At 44.0% G+C, this 18,927-nt stretch overlaps 1 protein-coding gene across 2 annotated transcripts; it reads left to right on the top strand.

Annotated features, from left to right (window-relative positions):
* The first annotated feature begins 2,874 nt into the window (after positions 1-2,874).
* LOC102926347 (uncharacterized) lies at positions 2,875-16,769 on the top strand. Of its 2 annotated transcripts, XM_076559317.1 has the most exons (5): positions 2,875-2,893; positions 3,436-3,531; positions 11,904-12,030; positions 12,226-12,286; positions 14,607-16,769. In XM_076559317.1, the coding sequence occupies exons 2-5, from the start codon at positions 3,529-3,531 to the stop codon at positions 16,105-16,107; spliced, it is 1,692 nt and encodes a 563-aa protein (XP_076415432.1). In that variant the 5' UTR covers positions 2,875-2,893; positions 3,436-3,528; the 3' UTR covers positions 16,108-16,769. The 2 variants fall into 2 exon arrangements, with proteins under 2 accessions (XP_076415432.1, XP_042122861.2); XM_042266927.2 differs by lacking the exon at positions 2,875-2,893 and having other exon boundaries at positions 3,080-3,531.
* Positions 16,770-18,927: the final 2,158 nt, after the last annotated feature.

Here is an 18,927-nt window from a genome sequence, read left to right as displayed (position 1 = left end):
TCTTTTTTTTCTTTTTTCTGTTTGTTTTGTTGTTGTTGTTGAGGCAGGGTTTCTGTGTAGCCCTGGCTGTCCTGGAACTAGTTCTATAGAACAGGCTGGTCTTGAACTCAGAGATTCATTTGCCTCCTGAGTGCTGAGATTAATGGTGTGCACTGCTACACCTGACTTGCTGACTTTTTCTCATGGTGAGAAGTCCCTTTGATAGTTGTGTAGGTTTGGAGATACAGAGATCCACCTCTGATACTGGAGAGAAGAGGGGGTTTCAGTCTTTTAGAGTCCCATCCTTAATTGCCCTTGGCCATTCACCGGTGATCCTCTCTAGGATGTTTCAATGTTAATGTGGTCCTTCAACTTGAGAAGGGGACATTGTGAGTGTGGGTTTTCCTTTTTTCTTAACAGCCCACTTCTCTGGATGACATCAGGTATTTCTTTCTTTTCTCTCTTGGTTCAATTTTTCAATGTTGGCACCTTCTATTTGGCCCATAGTGGACAATTCTGACAGGCTAGGAACATATGAACTGCTTTGAAGCCTGGGTGCAGTGAAACCACAAACTGGACCACTCACTCCACGGGTGGAAAGAAAGCTTTATCGGTGGTCGCACTGCTAAGGCCATCTCTCAGGGTTGGGGAAAGGTGGGGAGACAGAAGCAAAATGGAGTGAAAGCTGGCAGATGTTCTATGGCAGCCAACATGTGGGGTCTTGGAGTTGTTAGGAATGACTGGGAAGTAGATGCTCCTGCCCAAGGTAGTTGATCTTTGGGATGGATTAAGGGATCTTCCTGACAAACAGAAACCTGCCTTAGGAGATCAGTTTATCTGGTAAACAGAAACAAGCCTAGTTTATCCAATAAACCTCCTTCTGTTTACTCAGCCAAAGTCCTTCCATTAGGACATTGTTACCAGCACTGCCATCTTGGGGGGCTTCTTTGGACCTAACAAAGAGAAAAGTAGATTATTAGACAATTGATTAAATACACTGCTGTGCAGCCCCAGCTGACGGCCAGAGGACAGAACTCAGCGCATTACTGAGAGGATAGGGAAGGCTTTTATAGCATTTGAGTGAGAGCATAGTCTTATGCCTGGACCATTTGTGTGGGGTCTATATATGCGGGGAGAGGCTGGATTTTCTAGCCCACATTTAGTCTGTTTACACTGGTCACTTAGGGCCAGGTGCCATGTGTCATTCATTGGAAGGTCAGTTGTAAATGTTTGTAAGAGACACTGTTGTGGGGTATTCACCAGAGAAGACTGCTCAAACATGAGTTTAAGCTAATAGAGAGTCTTTATTAGCCAGCCAGTGACTATACTAGGTGTTTGGGGTCCCAGTATAGTCCTGAGCCTTTCTCAGGGTGAGCTTTTATGTATAAAAACCATGTCCTATGTTGATATACTTCAGTTAACAAAACAGTTAGCCAAAAAGCAAGGGTAGTACATTTAGAGACTCTCCCAGAACTATGGGCTTTGGTGGTACTTTGTCCATGCTGAGTTTTACAGCCTGAATGGTACGTACATCATGGACTCAGTTGTGTGAAGGTCTGGGGACCAACAAAAGTCTGGGGCCCTGTTACAACGTCATGAATCATGCAGTCAAACTGAGCAGTACATCTTTTTATTTTTATTTTTATTTTTTTTCAGACAAGGTCTAACTATGGAGCTCTAGATGTCCCAGAGTTACCTAGATAGAACAGGTTGGCCTTGAACTCACAGAGCTCAGGACTGTCCCAAGTCCTCACATATGCATGGGACAAAGGCCTGCACCACCACATATAAGGGTCTAATTTTTAATGTGTGGGAATTTTTGCGATTATTTGAGCCAGTTTTTCACTATAAATTCCATTGTGGAATAATTGCCTGAATGGAATGGAATGGAAAAATTGCCATTGCTTATTTGTGTGTTTTTATGTTACTGGTTGACTATGGCATTGAGAACACCTTGAGAACCTCTGTCATTCCAAATTCTGAGGTGAGAAAATACCAATGTAATAAGAAATATGTTAGCAAAGGAAAATGAAAGGATAGACTCAGTTTGACCTTGAAACATCAAGTGATGGCTACTCTTGGTTGTCAACTTGACTACATCTAATCTGGATCTTTTGGGTAGAAAAGCACACCTATAATCTAGTTCTTTTTTCCTTCTTGCTTTGTTTTTTGAGCTGAGAAAAGACATGCCTTTAATCCAGATCTTGAGGCAGGCTGACGTGTCTTTAATCCAGATCTTTAGCCCAGATCTAATCTGGCTGCATTTCTGCTGGAAATCTATATAAGGACATGGAAGAAGGAAGCTTTTGCTGTTTGCCTGCTTGCTCTCGACTTGCTACCAAGTCCATTCCTTCACCGGCGTTGGAGCCTACTTCATGATTCCAACATCTACTGAAGACCAACTGAGACATTCAGCCTGTGGACTGAGCAACTACTGGATTCTTGGACTTTCTGTTCAGAGCTGGCCATTGTTGGGTTAGCTAGACCCCAGACCGTAAATCATTGTAACAAATCCCCTAATACACACATACATATACATGTATATACACACATATACACATGCATATACATATAGGTACGTGTGTGTTCTGTTATACTAAAGAACCCTGATTAACACACAGCGAGAGCGAGCAGACTTTCATTAGTCTGAGAAACGGAGGCCTCCAAACCTGAACATACCATTCGGGGGTTGAGAATCAATTTTTGCAGTGGAGAGCAGGGAGGGGGAGGTCCTGGCTTGAGCAGGCCCAGAACCTGGTTTTCTGGACAAACTGGTTTTCTTTTTCTTTACCTCTCTCTTCTCCTCTCCCCTCCCCTCACCCCTCCCCTTCCTCTCCCCTCCCCTCCCCTCCTCTCCTCTGCCTGCCTGTCCTGTCTTTTTTTTTTTTTTCCCCTGTAAATTGCAGGGTGAAAGGTAAACCAGATTGCCTGTTTTTGTAAATTCTGTGGGTAGGTTTCCTGAAGTCTTGGGCAGGTTGGTGGTGGGTTGATGGGCTGTGGGACGATGGGGACAGGGGATTTCCTTTAATGAGGCCCCCCAGCCATATACAGTGGGACCAGTCTGTTCAAGGCACCTTTTTTCCTTGTCTCCGTGGCAACTGAGTCTGGAATTCTCTGAACTCTTGCTGTCAGCCCACAGAGGCGGAAGAAATAGGAATTGTTATTAGCAAGTGGAGGCCTGGACAAATTACGTTTAAATGCACTTTCCCCCCAGATGGAGACAGAAAGCTATAGCCTAGAGCGCGTAATTTCCTCGCTTCTTCGCCTAGGAAAACTTGTGTCTCCTGTCACTAGAGCGCCAGGACCTGAGCCAAGGGTTTGCTGGCCTATCAGGATAAAGGTTATTACTTTAGTGCCTGACTTGTCCAATGAGGAGTATGCTTCTTAGGTGAGGGAATTTGCCTGACCTAGGTCTGTTTTCTTAACCCCCAGCATTAGGCATGTTTGTCTTCTCAGGAAGTGTGTCCTAAATCCCCGGCCTAGAAATCAAAGTCGCCTTCTCTGACAGCAGAAGCGGCAGGGGGACACCGGGACACTCCGTGGCTGGAAATGGTACGTCCGGCCGGCTTCGTGCATGTGGGGAGGGGGATGCTGCGTTTGGAGGCTGCGGTGGGAACCGGCCTTCGGAGGCAGCGGAGTCTCCTCTGGCTCCGGGTCCGATTGGATGTTGCTGGGTCAGCCGGCAGAGCCGCGCGGTCCAGTCCGTGGCTGAGCGCTCGCTGCTGCGGTGTGTGGGGTCAGTGGGACTCCCGCAGCCCGCGTCCCTGTGGTCTGGGCGGTGTCGCCAGAAGGTCGTGGGGAACCAGCCCTAGGAGTTGGGCAGGGGCTCATGTGCGGGGTGGGGTGGGGTGGTGGAGGCGGAGCTGCGTGGATGGTAAGGGTTAGGGCACTGGTTCTGTAACTGCCCCGTCCTTCCCCTAAAATCTCGTCACACCCCAGTATATTATATCAGCAGGAGAAAAGGAATGGTCAAGCGAGGGCTGAGCAAATTCCTTATGGCTCGGGGCTATTGCCCTGCACAGCCCGACACAATTCCTCATGACCCGAGGCTTTTACCCACCCCAGGAGCAACCGCTCTTCAGGTGGGGAAAGCCAAGCCTTTGTGGACACTTACTTGCTTTCCCTCTGTCATAACTAGATGCAGGATGGCTTAGAGTCAAAGCACTAGTCTTCGGGTTTTTTTGTTTTTGTTTTGTATTGTTTGTTTGATTTTTGGTTGGTTTTTGAGACAGGGTTTCTCTGTGTAGCCCTGGCTGTCCCGGAACCCGTGTTGTACACAAGGCTGGCCTAAGACTCAGAAATCTGCCTGCCTCTGCTCCCCATGCTGGGATTAAAGGGGTGCACCACCACACCCTGCTCCTGGGCTCTAGTCTTGAAGAGTTCCTCACCCCGCTGCTCTTTCATACTGCCTGTTCTTAGGTTAGGTCTGGGGACACTAATATTCCTGTCCTCACCCTAAACCTTTTTGAGCAGGTAACTTCCCTCGCTCCTCGGGAACTGAAGGCTGTTTCTCCCTTCAGGGCTTCAACATGGCTGCCTGTGGCTTATGCTCTAACTGTCCAAAGAAGCTCTCCTCAGCGCCCTTTCTGTTTATCCTGTGACTGTTCCTTTGTGTTCTTGAACTTGGCGTTCCCAACCTGTGCCCCAAGTCACACCCAGCCACCTGTTCTCAATAAGCCAGTAAAAAGAGCCAAGTTAAGCCGGGCGGTGGTGGCGCACGCCTTTAATCCCAGCACTCGGGAGGCAGAGCCAGGCAGATCTCTGTGAGTTCGAGGCCAGCCTGGGCTACCAAGTGAGCTCCAGGAAAGGCGCAAAGCTACACAGAGAAACCCTGTCTCGAAAAACCAAAAAAAAAAAAAAAAAAAAAAAAAAGAGCCAAGTTATTAGTGAAAAGCAGAGAAAGACACGTCAGTGTATGTGGATGAAATGGTCTCGGTAAAGAAGCCAGAACAGCTGCTCTGTAGGTGAGAGAGGAAAACGTTTATTACAAACTGCCCAGGCTGTCTCTCAGGAAAGCGAAGAGCCTAAGGGAGATAATGTTCCAAGGTTTTAAGGGAAGAGGTGCCTGGGAGAAGAGGAGCCTCTGAGCTGGGATAGAGGGCTTTGAAGTAGGAATAGAAGGAGCCTAGAGCTTAGCATAGACCTTGGTAATAGCCACCAAAGGCATGTGTTAATAGAAGACCCATAGGATCCTGATGCCAGCAATAATGAGGATTTCAAGTTTTAGTGGGTATGAACTATTTATCAAGTTCCTGAGGGAATATTGACTTTTGTCTAAATGCCAAATTTTGGGAAGGTGAATTTCTTGGGATCAGTCAATATGCACAATGGAAAGAGGGACAGAGAGATCTAGGGAGGCCTCCTAAGAACCAGGATGAAAGATGTGCACTACCATGCCTGCCCTTTATCCCGGTTTGAATCACCAACACTATCCAGCAGATCACACAGTGATAGACAGCCCAGGTTACAGAATGGCTAAGAAGTGGTTGAAGAGGCTGCAGAGATCACAGCCTGTCCTGAAGTCACAGGCAGAGAGAGAGCTGAGGCGGGGCTAAGGGGAAGTCTGTAGGGACCAGACCAGAAGTGCCAGCAGTGCAGGTCAGAGATGCCGAATGCACCTGCCCTGGGAGGGCAGGCTGTCGGATGGTGAGTCTGAAGTGGGCTGAGTGTTTGGCCATGAAGAAACTGCTGGAGCAAGGTTGGGGTGGGGGACATGTTAGCAGGCTGGTGAGAAGTTTCCGGCTTTTGACAGCTGACCCTATCATGACTCATGCCTGCCACACTTTGGTCTTTTACAGTCTCAGGAAGGGGGTTCCATCTGTTGTGGATCAAAAGCTCCTGTGTCTGGCATTTCTGTTATGATTTGTTATATTTTCAGGTGTTGTTACTTATTGATACGGTTAATGTGTCTTGGTGTGCTGGCAGGTGGTGGGTGTTTACTTAGGTAAACAAGCTGTTCTTCTGCAGACAGTCCCCTTTTCCAGGCCTTGATGCTCTGCTCTTAACAAATCAGGTCAAGAGCGCAGGCAAGGCTCGGTCACAACGGTGATATTCTGCACAACAGTAACCAAGAGCAGTCCGCACCGCTTTCCCCTCTTGGTGCCTAGGAATGTCACAGGTTCAAGGAATGCTTCTTCTAAATTCTGTGATTCTTAGGACTAAAAATAAATCTCTAATTTTCCAAGTGTTTCTGATATGGCCAAACTCACTGAAAAGGGCTGGGTGAGTGGACTTGGCCTCTGTCATAATTGTCACTGTCCTTTTTTGTTTGTTTTTTTGCTTTTTAGAACCAGATTTCTCTATTTTAAACAGCCCTGGCTGTCTGGGAACTCCCTTTGTAGGCTAGGCTCGCCTCAATCTCACAGAGATCCACCTGCCTCTGCTGGGATTAAAGGTGTGCACCACTACACTTGGCTGTATTTTTTTAATGTTGTTTAAAAAGCCAATTTGTGATAGAGCCAGGCCATACCTGTATGTGAAAGGGATGTTGCTGTAAGGAGTCGGCTCCTAGTGGTAGATCTGCATGCTTCTCTAGAGGTTAGGTGAAGAAGGCTGTTCTCTCTTAGGGAGGAGGAAACGGAGCTAAATATGGGTAAACAGAAGGAAAGAGAAGGTGGGGATCTGGTGTCATGGAGGGTGTCATAGTCAGCTGCTAGATCAGAAAGCGGTTTTCTCTGAGACCATCCTGTCCTTGGGGTTTCAATGTGGAATGGGCAACTTTAGGATCAGGTTGGGTGTTGGTCAGCAATCACTGGCCTAGAGCGTAAGGAGGACAAAAAAGAAATCCGTTTAGTTAAGTATTGTCTGTCTTCTGATCAGTTTAGGTATTTATTGTTGAAGCTAAAAGTTTGGATTTGCAAAGCCCTGTTGAGTGAAAACAATGTTTTATTAGGAAGGATGTTCGCAGTACATGTCCCACGTTAGAAGCACAATGAATCTGAATCAGCAAATAATAACACATGGAGTTGTCACCTGGAGGGGATGTAGGGATTTGAACCTGCATCCTCTAGAAAATCAGCAAGCCCTCTTAACTATTGATTAAGAACAGTGATTTCTGTCTTTGTTTAGGATGCAAAGCCATCTTTTCCCCAAGAACATTGAGGGACGAACAAGCACATGCCTCCGTTTCTCTTTCCCTGGTGGTTTCTGAGTTAGCAGATAATTTCAGGGAAGTAACTTATTATCCAGTTTTAGAGATATCTTTGTTCTTGTGTCTATGATCACTTCCCTTGATCCTTTTGGAATATCCTTTCTTTCTTTTCTTGTAACGATTTTTTTCAATTTAAGGCTGAGTGTGGGTGACCAGAGAGGCAAGAGGCACCTTATCCCTCTGGAACTGGAGTTACAGGCAGTTGTGAGCTGCCTAATATGGGTGCAGGAATTGATCTCAAGTCCTTTGGTAGAACAACAAGGGTTCTTATCCACTGGACTCCTTCTCCAGCTATTTATCTTCTTTTATACCTGTAAAACAAACAAAAAAAAATTTAAATGTTTGTTTTGTTTATGGGTGTTTTACCTGCGTGAATGTTTTTGCTCCATATGTGTGCAGTCCCAGTGGAACCAGAAGAGGACATTGAAACTGGAGTTAGATGCCATAAGTGCTAGGAAAGGGTCCAGATCCGCTGGAAGAGTAGCCCATGCTCTTAACCACTGAGCTCCCTTACCAGCCCCTTGCAGCTTTTCTAAATTGAAAGAATTTTATATTCTTTTTAAAAAACATAATCATGGTTATATTCAGCTCCTCCTGGTGTAGCTTTCTCTTAGTCAGCACTGATACCATAACCATCTATGAATACTGACCCTGAGAAATTAGGGAATGTAGTGGTAATGCCCGCGTTACCGATACCCGTTCACCATGTCCAAGCGAGGGGCTGCGGATTAGAAAATAAGAGACAAGAGACAGCGAGTCATTTGCCACAGCCAAGTGCCGAATACCAAATGCCATTTATTGAAAGAGGGAGGAAACCTTAAATACAGGCTTACAGCACAGTGGAGGATCCCCGGAGGGCAGAAGTTCACTAGAGAATGTTCTACATTCTTGCATCAAGCTGTTTACACCAAATGCAGAATACAGGAACAAAGAACCTCCAGTGATATCTCTGGTGATCCTTAGGTGAGAAGGAAACCGGCAGGGAATCTGAATAGGGAGGACATCTGGTCAAGGTCAGCAAGCAAGGTGGCAGCCACTCACAGTCGGGGGCCAGGGCCCACAGGTCCCCCCTTTTTACTAAAAAAAAAAAAATCAACTTTGACTTAGGTTGCATGGGACGTCAGCAGGTCACCTTACCCGTCATGGAGACACCTGCCCAGGCCACACAAGTGCTCTGTCTTAGGTTGATGACCACCCCCCAAGCATTACCCGTCTCTGAATACTCATTGTCATACAGACTCAACCACATGAGCTGTAGAGTAACTGCTGCCAAAGATCTCAAAGTGGCGCTGGGTTTGCAATCTGTGCGACACAGAAAAGACCAACAGAAGTCCTAACCCACCCCTAGCCAGGAGGCTAAAGGCAATTGAGCCATTCCCTTCTTAAATGAGCCTTACTGCAAATTGGAGTCTTGTAGGGTGGTATCCCATAAGCAAATGGAACTTGAGTTTTAATAATTTTTACAACTTTTAAAGCCAATTTAAATGTATAATAGTGGAATTAAATTTATCGTGCCCAATAAGATGAAAGATTAACTGTGGTAGCGACTTTTGCTGCCAGGGTCTCCATTGTGCTAGCTGTAGTAACCAATTATGAAATCGCAATTCCAGAAGCAATAGCAGCAGTGGCCACCACCGCTACAACAGCAACAACGGCAACAGCGATGTCAGAGTCTCTTCTGGAGCTTGTGAGCAGCATCTGTGTCTAACTGCCATGGTCCACTGGCATGGACACAGCTCCGGGAACACAAACCACCAAGGCCCATTTTTCTTGATCCCAGCACTACTTAGGCTGGCAGGTCTGCAAAAGAACAACTGAGAACCATAAAGAAAACAAAAACAGCAAACAAGGAACAGAACTAATGGTCTCAGTAATGGCTACATTCAGGCTCACAAATTTTAAGGTATCTTCAAAAAGGCTATATGAATTTCAGGAGGCCAAGAAATGTTGCACAGAGCCATTCCTGAAAAGTAGGTACTACACCAGCTTGAAGAGGGTTGCAAAATGTGAAAAGGCTTAGCTGGCATGCTACTGTTAACAAATGAAGGTCATTGACCTTCAGAGTTATCCTTAATCTCCAAGGTGTGATACATTCTCAGCATTTTTGAAAAAAGTTACCATACATTACCTTCTGAAGAATCCAACCACATGGCTACAGTTCCTAGGCTTACAATAATGTTTGCCAAGGCTGGCCATATTGGCTCTCAATCCCCATTAGCATCAGAAGGGGAGAGTTTTTTACAAAGGCCCAATAGGTTTCTGCCATGTTGGGATTCAGCAGCAGCCACAGGGTGCACACAGTGTTCAGGAACCCAAAGAGGAACTTCATTGTCCTGCAGAAAGACACAAACAGATCCCCGGGCCCACACCAACACCGGATCAGGTCCCCTCCAAGTGCCAGTAGAAAGATCCGTCTATCGCACCAGAGGATGATTTGCAACAGGAGCCCTCCAGTGCTTATCTGCAGTGGATACTCCAGCAGAATCCACCGATAAAAAATTTAAAATATATAAAACAAGGGAAAGAGCCGGGCGGTGGTGGTGCACGCCTTTAATCCCAGCACTCGGGAGGCAGAGCCAGGCGGATCTCTGTGAGTTCGAGGCCAGCCTGGGCTACCAAGTGAGCTCCAGGAAAGGTGCAAAGCTACACAGAGAAACCCTGTCTCGAAAAACCAAAAAAACAACAACAACAAAAAAAAAAAAAAGAAAAAGAAAAAAAACCAAGGGAAAGAATAGAATGTGGAGAGGAGAGATGAGCCTCTAGTTCTCCCCTTTCTAATTTAGCAATATATGTTTTTAAGGTACGATGGCAGCATTCTACTATAGCCTATCCTTGAGGATTATAAGGAATATCAGTTTTATTAACAATAGAAAAGTCTTGGCAGAATTTTGAAAATCCTGTACTGTTGTAGGCGGGACCATTATCAGTCTTTATGCATTTTGGCAAGGGAAAGTCATCTAATTATAATAAATTTAATTGTATATATCCACCTTTTATTTCCTTGTAGTTTCTGTTTTGTTTTGATTTTTTACAAGATGAGGTTTTTCTGTATTAGCAGCCTTGAGTGTCCTGGAACTCATTTTGTAGACCAAGCTGGCCTCGAACTCACAGAGATCCAACTGCCTCTGCCTCCCAGATGCTGGAATTAAAGATATGAGTCACCACTGCTTGACTGAGTATTTTACTTTAATATGTGTTTTAGAAATTTTAGAGATGACATGTTGGTGAATTAGAAGTTTGTCTAAGAACATATACCATCTTTCCATTGTTTTATTACCCATCGAATTTCTCAAATAAAAATAGTGTAATGGGCCAGTGAGATGGCTCAGTTGGTTGCCAAATTGCACACCTGAGAAAATGGGAATCTTAGTTGAAGAATTGGTTCCACCAAATTGGCCTGTGTGCATGCCTTTAGGGCATTTCCTTGCTTGTTAATTAACGTGGGAGAGCCTACTCCAATGTGGGTGTTGCCATTCCAGGTTATGTGGGCCTGGGCTTGTACAGTGTTCATCTCTGCTCTCTGCCTCAGTTCTTTCCTGCATGTTTTTTCTTTGAGTCTCCTGCTTTGACTTCCCCAATAATTGACTGCGACCTGTAATCCATATGATCACTTTCCTGCCCAAGTTGCATTTGGTCATGGTGATACAGAAACAGAAAGTAAAATAAGACACGAATAAAATGAATTACTTGTCATGAGTCCTGTTTGATGTTTGACTAAGGACCAGACCAAAGAACCCAGCTACATATACTGGCCTTTAGTGCAGTCACAGAACATCTGTTCAGGCTCCTAACAATTTGTAAGAAGTATTAACTAGAGGTTGCTGAGATGGCTCAGCAGGTAAAGGCACTTGCTATGCAACCCTCATGGTCTGAAGTCAATCTCTAGAACCCTTGCTAAGTTAGAAAGAAAGGACCAACTCCCACAAGCTGTTGCTGATTTTCACTAGAGCACTGTGGCCTGCTCACACTCTCCACACACAGTACACACTAAATCAAGGTTTTAGAAAGGTGTACAAATACTGTCTGCCAAACCAGATGATACAGAATCATCATCTAGAGAATATGCTGGGTTCTAACCAGATAGCATCCCTCTGATGACAATGTGAAATTGTTGCTAGGATTCTTAGGGAGAAGAGGGAGTTGTTTTTAATTTGGAGTACAGTTGCCATCTACTATTTGAAAAATCTCCCTCATTCTTCACAGCTATGGGGGAAGGAATCAATTTAGATCTCACTTCCCAGTCACCTAGAGAACTGTTTTGTCCAGCATTTCTAAGTTCACACATTCTTTTTGTTGTTGTTATTTTAGACAGGGTTTCTCTCTGTAGCTCTGGCTGTCCTGGAACTCCCTCTGTAGATCAAGCTGGCATCAAACTCAGAGATCTTCCTGCCTCTGCCTCCCAAGTGCTGGGATTAAAGGCGTGCACCACTACCACCCAGCAGCACACACGTTCTAAGGACTGCTGATAGTGACTCCCTAGAGAATATTAGACAATCAGAATTTGTGATGAAAGTTGTTAGAAAGATGCAGTACAGAAAGAGAAACTCCCACAGTGGTGTGCTCAAGAGCTCATGCTATCTTCATGTTTCCTTCCCAGAAAGCTTCAGTTTACTTTTAGCATTTGTGTTTGGGGGAATCTTAGTCTGTATGAGCAGTAGAGTGTGATGACCAAGACAACTTGTGGAACATAGTGTCATGTCAACTTCTCATTAATTCTGTGTACATCTCCAGTACCATGAGACTCACTTTCCTGGAAATATGTGTGTGCTTTTAGGAGTCAGTGAACTTTGAGGATGTGGCTGTGAGGTTCACCAAGGAGGAGTGGGCTCTGCTGGATCCATCCCAGAAGAAGCTGTACAAAGATGTGATGCAGGAAACCTTGAGGAACCTGGCTGCTATAGGTACACATGAGCATTGCCTTTGCTAGCCCATCACAGGACAGTGTTTCTAGCTTATCAGTGTTGATGTATGGATTGGAATATGGGAACGGGAAGGGGGCTGGTGATGTGTCAGATCACTTCTACCTTCACTTTAGCTGTTATCTATTTTTTCTGTAATTAGTAATTCTTAACTATTTCTCTGATTCTACATTTTAGGAAACAAGTTGGAAAACCAGAAGGTTGTAAATGAGTATGAAAATCTCTGCAGAAAATTAAGGTAAGTTGCTTCCCAAAGCCACATTTCATAGTGCTGTTGTACGAGGACATTTCACAAAGAAGTAAAAGAGGTATTTAATATCCAGCATCAAACCAATTTCTTCTCAGAGAAATTTCTCCTAAAATTTCTGTCTTAAACATCAGCACTAGAAGATGTCAAATACAGCGATCTTGAGGACAACTAGAATATGAAGATGTCACATGTGATGTGTTATCGTAGTTCATATATACAAACTTTATGCCATACAGAGTGTCTTAGTTTGGCTTTGTATTGCTGGGATAAAGTCCATGAGCCAAAGCAACTTGGAGTGGAAAGGGTTAATTTCAGCTTGCAGTTTGCAGTCCCTGATCAAGGGAAGTCAGGGCATGAACTGAAGCAGGAAGCTCTGGCATGACCTGAAGCAGAGCCCATGGAGGATTGCTGCTTATTGTCTTGCTCCCCATGGCTTGCTCAGTTTATTTTCTTATACACCTCATGACTCCCTTCCTAGGAAAGGCACTGCCTACAGTGAACTAGACACTTTCACACTGACCACCAATCAAGAAAATGCTTCGCAGGCTTGCTTATAGGCCAGGTCAATGGGGACATTTCCTCAACTAAAGTTCCCTAGGTTTTGTCAAGCTGACAAAACTAACCAGCAAAATTGCCCTCTTGCCTTCATTACACACAAACACCTCAATATTAAACCATAACCTGTCCTGTTTGTCCACAGGATGTCATGTTGATATTGATATCACAATTAACAGTCTTAAGAAGTTTCAACAGTTTAAAAGTCCAAGTTCCCCTTAAAACTCAGTGTTTCTTTTAGCTATATGCTTTCTTACTCGAGGAGTGAAGAACCAGGGCATAGTCTAAATCAAAGCGAATCACAGCTTTCAGCAGTATACATATTTGTGTGTCACATTTGGAATTGAAACACCATCTCTTGGGTTCGCAAATTCTTTTTTTTGTTTTGTTTTGTTTTGTTTTGTTTTGTTTTGTTTTGTTTTTCGAGACCGGGTTTCTCTGTGTAGCTTTGCGCCTTTCCTGGGACTCACTTGGTAGTCCAGGTGGGCCTCGAACTCACAGAGATCCACCTGGCTCTGCCTCCCGAGTGCTGGGATTAAAGGCGTGCGCCACCACCGCCCGGCGGTTCCCAAATTCTTTAGAGCTCCACTTCCCCAACTCCCCCACTGGCCACACACACAGATAGTCTTCCAGGCTCATGCCAGTTCCACATCATCAAGCACTGTCCTGAGGGGTTGTCCCACCCTACTGGTATTGCCAATATGCTGTGGTGTCCACTGTAACTGAGGTGCCACCTTCTCCTATATAGACAGAGCAAAGGGTTTATTTGGCTTACATGTCCTGATCACAGTTCACCATTAAGGGAAATCAAGGCAGGAACTCAAGGCAGGGCAAGGGCCTAGAGATAAGGACTGAGACAGAGACCCATGGAAGAAAGTCCTTACTGACTTGCTCTCCACGGCTTGCTCAGACTATTTTTTTATATAATTAGGACCAGCCGGTGCCAGAGGTGAGGGTGGGGCGATACCATGCCCAGTTGGCTAGTCTCTCCTACACTGATGAATGATCACAAAAATGCCCTCATAGATTTGCCTAAAGACGATCTAAAGGAGACATTTTCTTATCTGAGATTTCTCTTCCAAGATGATTCTACATTGTGTTGACAGAAAACTAACCAGAGCACACCTCATCATTTCAAATGTTATACAGGGGGACCAAAAGATTGCCTAACTGGTATTAGGGCTGACCATGCAATTATAACGGCCTGAGTTTAATTTCCAGAACCCACATGAAATGATACTTGCACTTCTAACAGAGACCCTGTTTCATTGACATGGAAGGAAACAGTACTCCTGAAAGCTATCCTGAGCTCCTCTCATGTACCATAGCACACATGCACACCTATAAACACAGTAAATGGACATATTTTTGAAACTTAATGTTGTATTGATTTATCTACCAGCCGTAAGGACAAGTTGGAAATGACTTATTCTCAGCTTATTTTATGGACATGCAAGTATTTAAAACAAAAAAACCGAGATGATTTTGATTGATGCCATTCTACATCCAAAATGTACATAAGATTTGGATTGAAATTTGTGTTGAAATGATAGGTGAATATTAAATGTTCTCAAGGAGACATATCCTACTATACATGAATACCACGGTTTCTCTTTTTCTGTCCTCAAGTGGTCTTGGAAAGCATTGCAGTCCAAACATGTTATAAACTTTTTCTCAGCATAAAACCAACATTTCTTTTGTTCAGTCATTAATAAACCAAGTCTTAGTCATGTACTCTTAATTTATTTTGCAGCAGCCAACTGGTAGAGATATTCTGTGAATATAAAGAAAGTCTTCAGTGTACAGAACTCTTCAGCTGTATTCCAGAGCCTTTTGTGAACCTGAAATCTTATCCAGGACTTTCCACATGTGAGAAGCATGTGTGTGGAGAAGGGAGCATTGGCCATTCATCTCTAGGTGCACCCCTAAATCATCAGGTAGGACCCAAACCTCATGAAGACCAGGAAAATGGACGGAAGGTGTATAAACACAAGGAGTTTGGGGGCCGCTCCCGTTCTCCTCTGTCCCTTCGGACACATAAAAGTGCTCACACTGGAGAGGAACCTTCTAAAAATAAGGACTGCAAAGACCTTCTTTATCTCCAATCTGGCCAAAAGAATGAAGAACATGACCATGGAAAAAAATCCTTCGTTTGCAAGCAATGTGGGAAAGGCTTCACTCACCCCAGTCCTTTGCAAAGGCATGAAAAGAGTCACAGTGTTAAGAAGCCCTATGTGTGTGAACTATGTGGGAAAGGCTTTGCTCGGTTTGGTAACCTTTTAAGACATCAGACAACTGACACTCTCGAGAATCCTTTTCTGCCTAATCATAATGGGAGAACTTTGCCTCATTCTGCTTGTCTTCGAAGACGTATGGGAATTCACAGTGTTAAGAAGCCCTATGTGTGTGAGCAGTGTGGGAAAACTTTCCTCGATTCTACTTACTTTCGAATACATAGAAGGATTCACACTGGTGTGAAACCGTATGTGTGTAAGCAATGTGGGAAAGCCTTCACTGCTTCTCGTTACCTTAAATCACATGAACTAACTCACACTCGGGAAAAATCTTATGTATGTAAGCAGTGTGGGAATTCCTTCACATTTTGGTATCAATTTCAAAAGCATAAAGTAATTCACAGTGGTGTGAATCCCTATGTTTGTAAACAGTGTGGGAAAGGCTTTACTTATTCCAGTTCCCTAAAAACACATGAAAGAATTCACACTGGTCAGAAGCCCTATGTGTGTAAGCACTGTGGGAAAACTTTTGGTAGTTCTGGTAACCTTAAAAGACATGGAAGTACTCACACTGGAGAGAGACTCTATGTGTGCAAGCAATGTGGGAAATCTTTCAATAATCACAGTTCCTTTCAATTCCATAAAAGAATGCATGCTGGAGCGAACCCCTACAAGTGTAAGCAGTGTGGGAAGGATTTAGCTTCTTCTTCCTCCCTTCAGAGCCATGAAAGGAATCATTCTGGAGAGAAGCCCTATGTGTGTTTGCAATGTGGGAAAGCTTTCAGTTCTGACAGTTCTCTTCGAAAACATAAAATAATGCATAGTGAAGAAAAACCCTATGTATGCAAGCAATGTGGGAAAGCTTTCCGTCGCTTTTTTGAGGTTCGAGTACATGAACGAATCCATAGCAGCGAGAGACCCTATCAATGTAAGACATGTGGGAGAGGCTTTTCGAGTTCAACTCATTTGCGAAGACATGCACTAATTCATAGTAAAACAAATAAGGATGTTTGTAAATAACGTGAGAAAGTCTTGTCTTAGTTAGCTCTCACAGAAATCAAACAACATGGGAAAATGTCAAACAAATTTCTAGAGAAGCAGTTCTTTTGAATCAATGTGGCTTTTAATACTAGAAGTTCCCTTCAACAACATGGAAGTAGACACACGGAGAATAGCGCTTTGGAGAAAATCTGCAGGGAATGTGATAAAGTCTTCTGCATTCTTTTCACTGTGGAGAAGATGCTAAATAGCTCACACTGGAGAGAAACCTTATGCACACAATGTAGATAGCCTTTAGTTCTTAGGGGCCCTCAAAAGACATTGTGGTAGTCATTTTGGAGAGAAACCCTTCATGTATAATGTAGTGGTTTGAATAAGAATGCTCCAAACATGTTTATATATTTGAATGGTCAATTACCAGGGAGTGGAACTGTTGAAAGAATTACAAGATATGGCCTTGTTGGAGCAGATGTGGACTTTTTAGAGGCAGTGTGAAACTGGGAATCAGCTTTGAGGTTTCAAAAGCCTGTGCCAGACCCAGTCACTCTTTCTCTGTCTGTGCCTATGGTTCAGGATGTAGCTCTCAGCTACTGCTCAAGCACCATAGTGCCAGCCATGATAATAATGGAATAAGTCTCTGAAACTGTAAGCCAGCCCCCAATTAAATGATTTGTCTTACGAGATTTGTCTTTGTCATGGTGTCTCCTCACAGCAATAGAACAGTGACTAAGACATACAGGGAATTCTTCAACTCTTTCAGTCATCCTTTTGTAGAAATGAAAGAACTCACCGAGGGTAGCCTAAAGTACAGAATTTGTGAGGTCTCCATTATCACTTTGGCAGCACTTAAAAGAGTGTATTCAGAGAACTCGTGGCATTAGAAAACTTGTGGGAATATGTACTGGTTCAACTCAAAATTTAAGAAACAGCAAGGTTTGGGAAATAAGTTTCATTAAAAGAGATACTTGAAAAGAAAAAATAAATAAATAAATAAATAAATAAATAAATAAATAAATAAATAAATAAAGAGATACTTGCCTTTAATGTGACAATCTCACCCACTGAGTCTGTGTGCTGTCTTGGGTGATCAGCCATGCCCTGGGCTGAGATCCGCCATGAGTATCACTTATTACTGGGTGTGGTGGCACGAGCACGTGATCCTACTTGGGAAGCTAGTAAGAATCCCAAGTTTCCAGAACCATCTGGACTGTATATTGAGTTCCTGGTATTCCCAGGGAAACTGGGTTCCCCTTTTGGGGATTATGTCTTGTTAATCATAGAATTTAACAATTGAACCCAGAAGAACTCTCAAGGACTGTTTAATAAAGTTTGAGTGAATAGCAGCATACCAGGCAAGCTGTATGCCTCTGAAGGCAGTTGTCTCATGCTGTGTCCCCAAGCCCTTAGCGCCTCTCCTTTTCTCTTTCTCTCCTCTCCCCACCCTCACACTTCTAACTTTTAAAGATTTATTTCATGAGTGGGTATTTTGCCTGCATCTGTGTCTGTGCTGCACATGTGTGCCTGAGGCCTGATGAGGCCAGAAGAGGGCACTGGGCCCCCTGGAACTGGAGTTACAAGTGGTTTTGAGCCTCCATGTTGTGGCACTGGGAATTAAACCTAGGTTCTCTAAAGAGCAGCCTGTGCTCCTAACCACTGAGCCATCTCTCCAGCACCTCTTGGCTTCTTTGAAGTAGGCTATAGCTAGGTAATAGCTGCTAACTTGATTCTTATGATGCCCAGGATGACCTCACATTCACTACAACACTCCTGTCTTATTCTATAATCACATTTTGAAGTAGTATTTTGACAGGAAGTATATGTCCTCATTAAAAATACAAGGCAAAAGAATATTCATCTTCCTATTACTTCATTTTGAGCAACCATTTCCCCCTATATTATTGTCTAGTCTACTTAGGAAGATATGTGAATATAGTAACCTTGTGCTCCACCCTATTACACATATTTTATTAGTTTCTAATAGTGGAAATGCCTAAGTGCAGCGTCAAGTTTATTTAGTCACAAATGGGCATTCAACCATCTGGACACTGCTCCAGTTGGACTTGGTTACCTCCTTGCCTATTGGTTTGTCTGGGTTGTTCTCCTTCCTGGAAAGATAGAAGCTTTTTAAAACCATCCATTCCCACTATTTAGTCTGTTGCAGTTAGGTGCATTGGGTGCATGACTTAGTGGGAGAGTTGCTATGATGGAACACCACAAGCCAAACAACTTGAGGAGGAAAGGTTTAACTACATATTGTTCATCATCAGAGGAAGTCAGGACAGGAACTCAAACAGGGCAGGGACCTGGAGGCAGGAGCTGATGCAGAGACCATAGAGGGGATTTGCTCACTGGCTTGCTCCCCATGGCTTGCTCAGCCTGCTTTCTTATAGAATCCAGGGCCACTAACCCAGGGCCCCACAGTGGGGTGGGCCCTGACCCACTGATCACTAATCGAGAAAATGCCCTACAGGCTTGCCTGCAGCCAGTCTTAGCGAGGTATTTCCTCAGTTTTGGTTCCCTCCTCTCCGATGACTCTAGCCTGTGTCAGCTTGACATAAAATTAACTAGAACAGTGCAAGGACATGTGAAAGGACAGCAGTGCCTGTGTGTGACTCCCGGGTGGGGTGAGCTTCACACATGCCAGTCTGAGACCGTCAAGATCAGCTTGGCTTTCCTCCTGAGATCAGCTTGGCAACCTCATGTCCAGAAGTAAGGCTTCCTATTTCTTTCTTCAGTGTCCCTAACCTCAACATATTCAACCTAACATTTAGAAAAGTATTTTTACATATCTAATTGTGTATAGTTGTAACAAATTTTTTTATTTTTTTACATTTATTTATG

Source organism: Peromyscus maniculatus, chromosome 22 (genome assembly GCF_049852395.1).
Source record: "Peromyscus maniculatus bairdii isolate BWxNUB_F1_BW_parent chromosome 22, HU_Pman_BW_mat_3.1, whole genome shotgun sequence".
NCBI lineage: Eukaryota > Metazoa > Chordata > Mammalia > Rodentia > Cricetidae > Peromyscus > Peromyscus maniculatus.
This window is presented reverse-complemented; position numbering and strand designations above follow the sequence as displayed.

Coding starts and splice junctions, on each gene's coding strand:
- LOC102926347 (XM_076559317.1), top strand. Junction 12,031..12,225: donor GAGGAACCTGGCTGCTATAG/GTACACATGAGC, acceptor TCTACATTTTAG/GAAACAAGTTGGAAAACCAG. Junction 12,287..14,606: donor AATCTCTGCAGAAAATTAAG/GTAAGTTGCTTC, acceptor TTTATTTTGCAG/CAGCCAACTGGTAGAGATAT.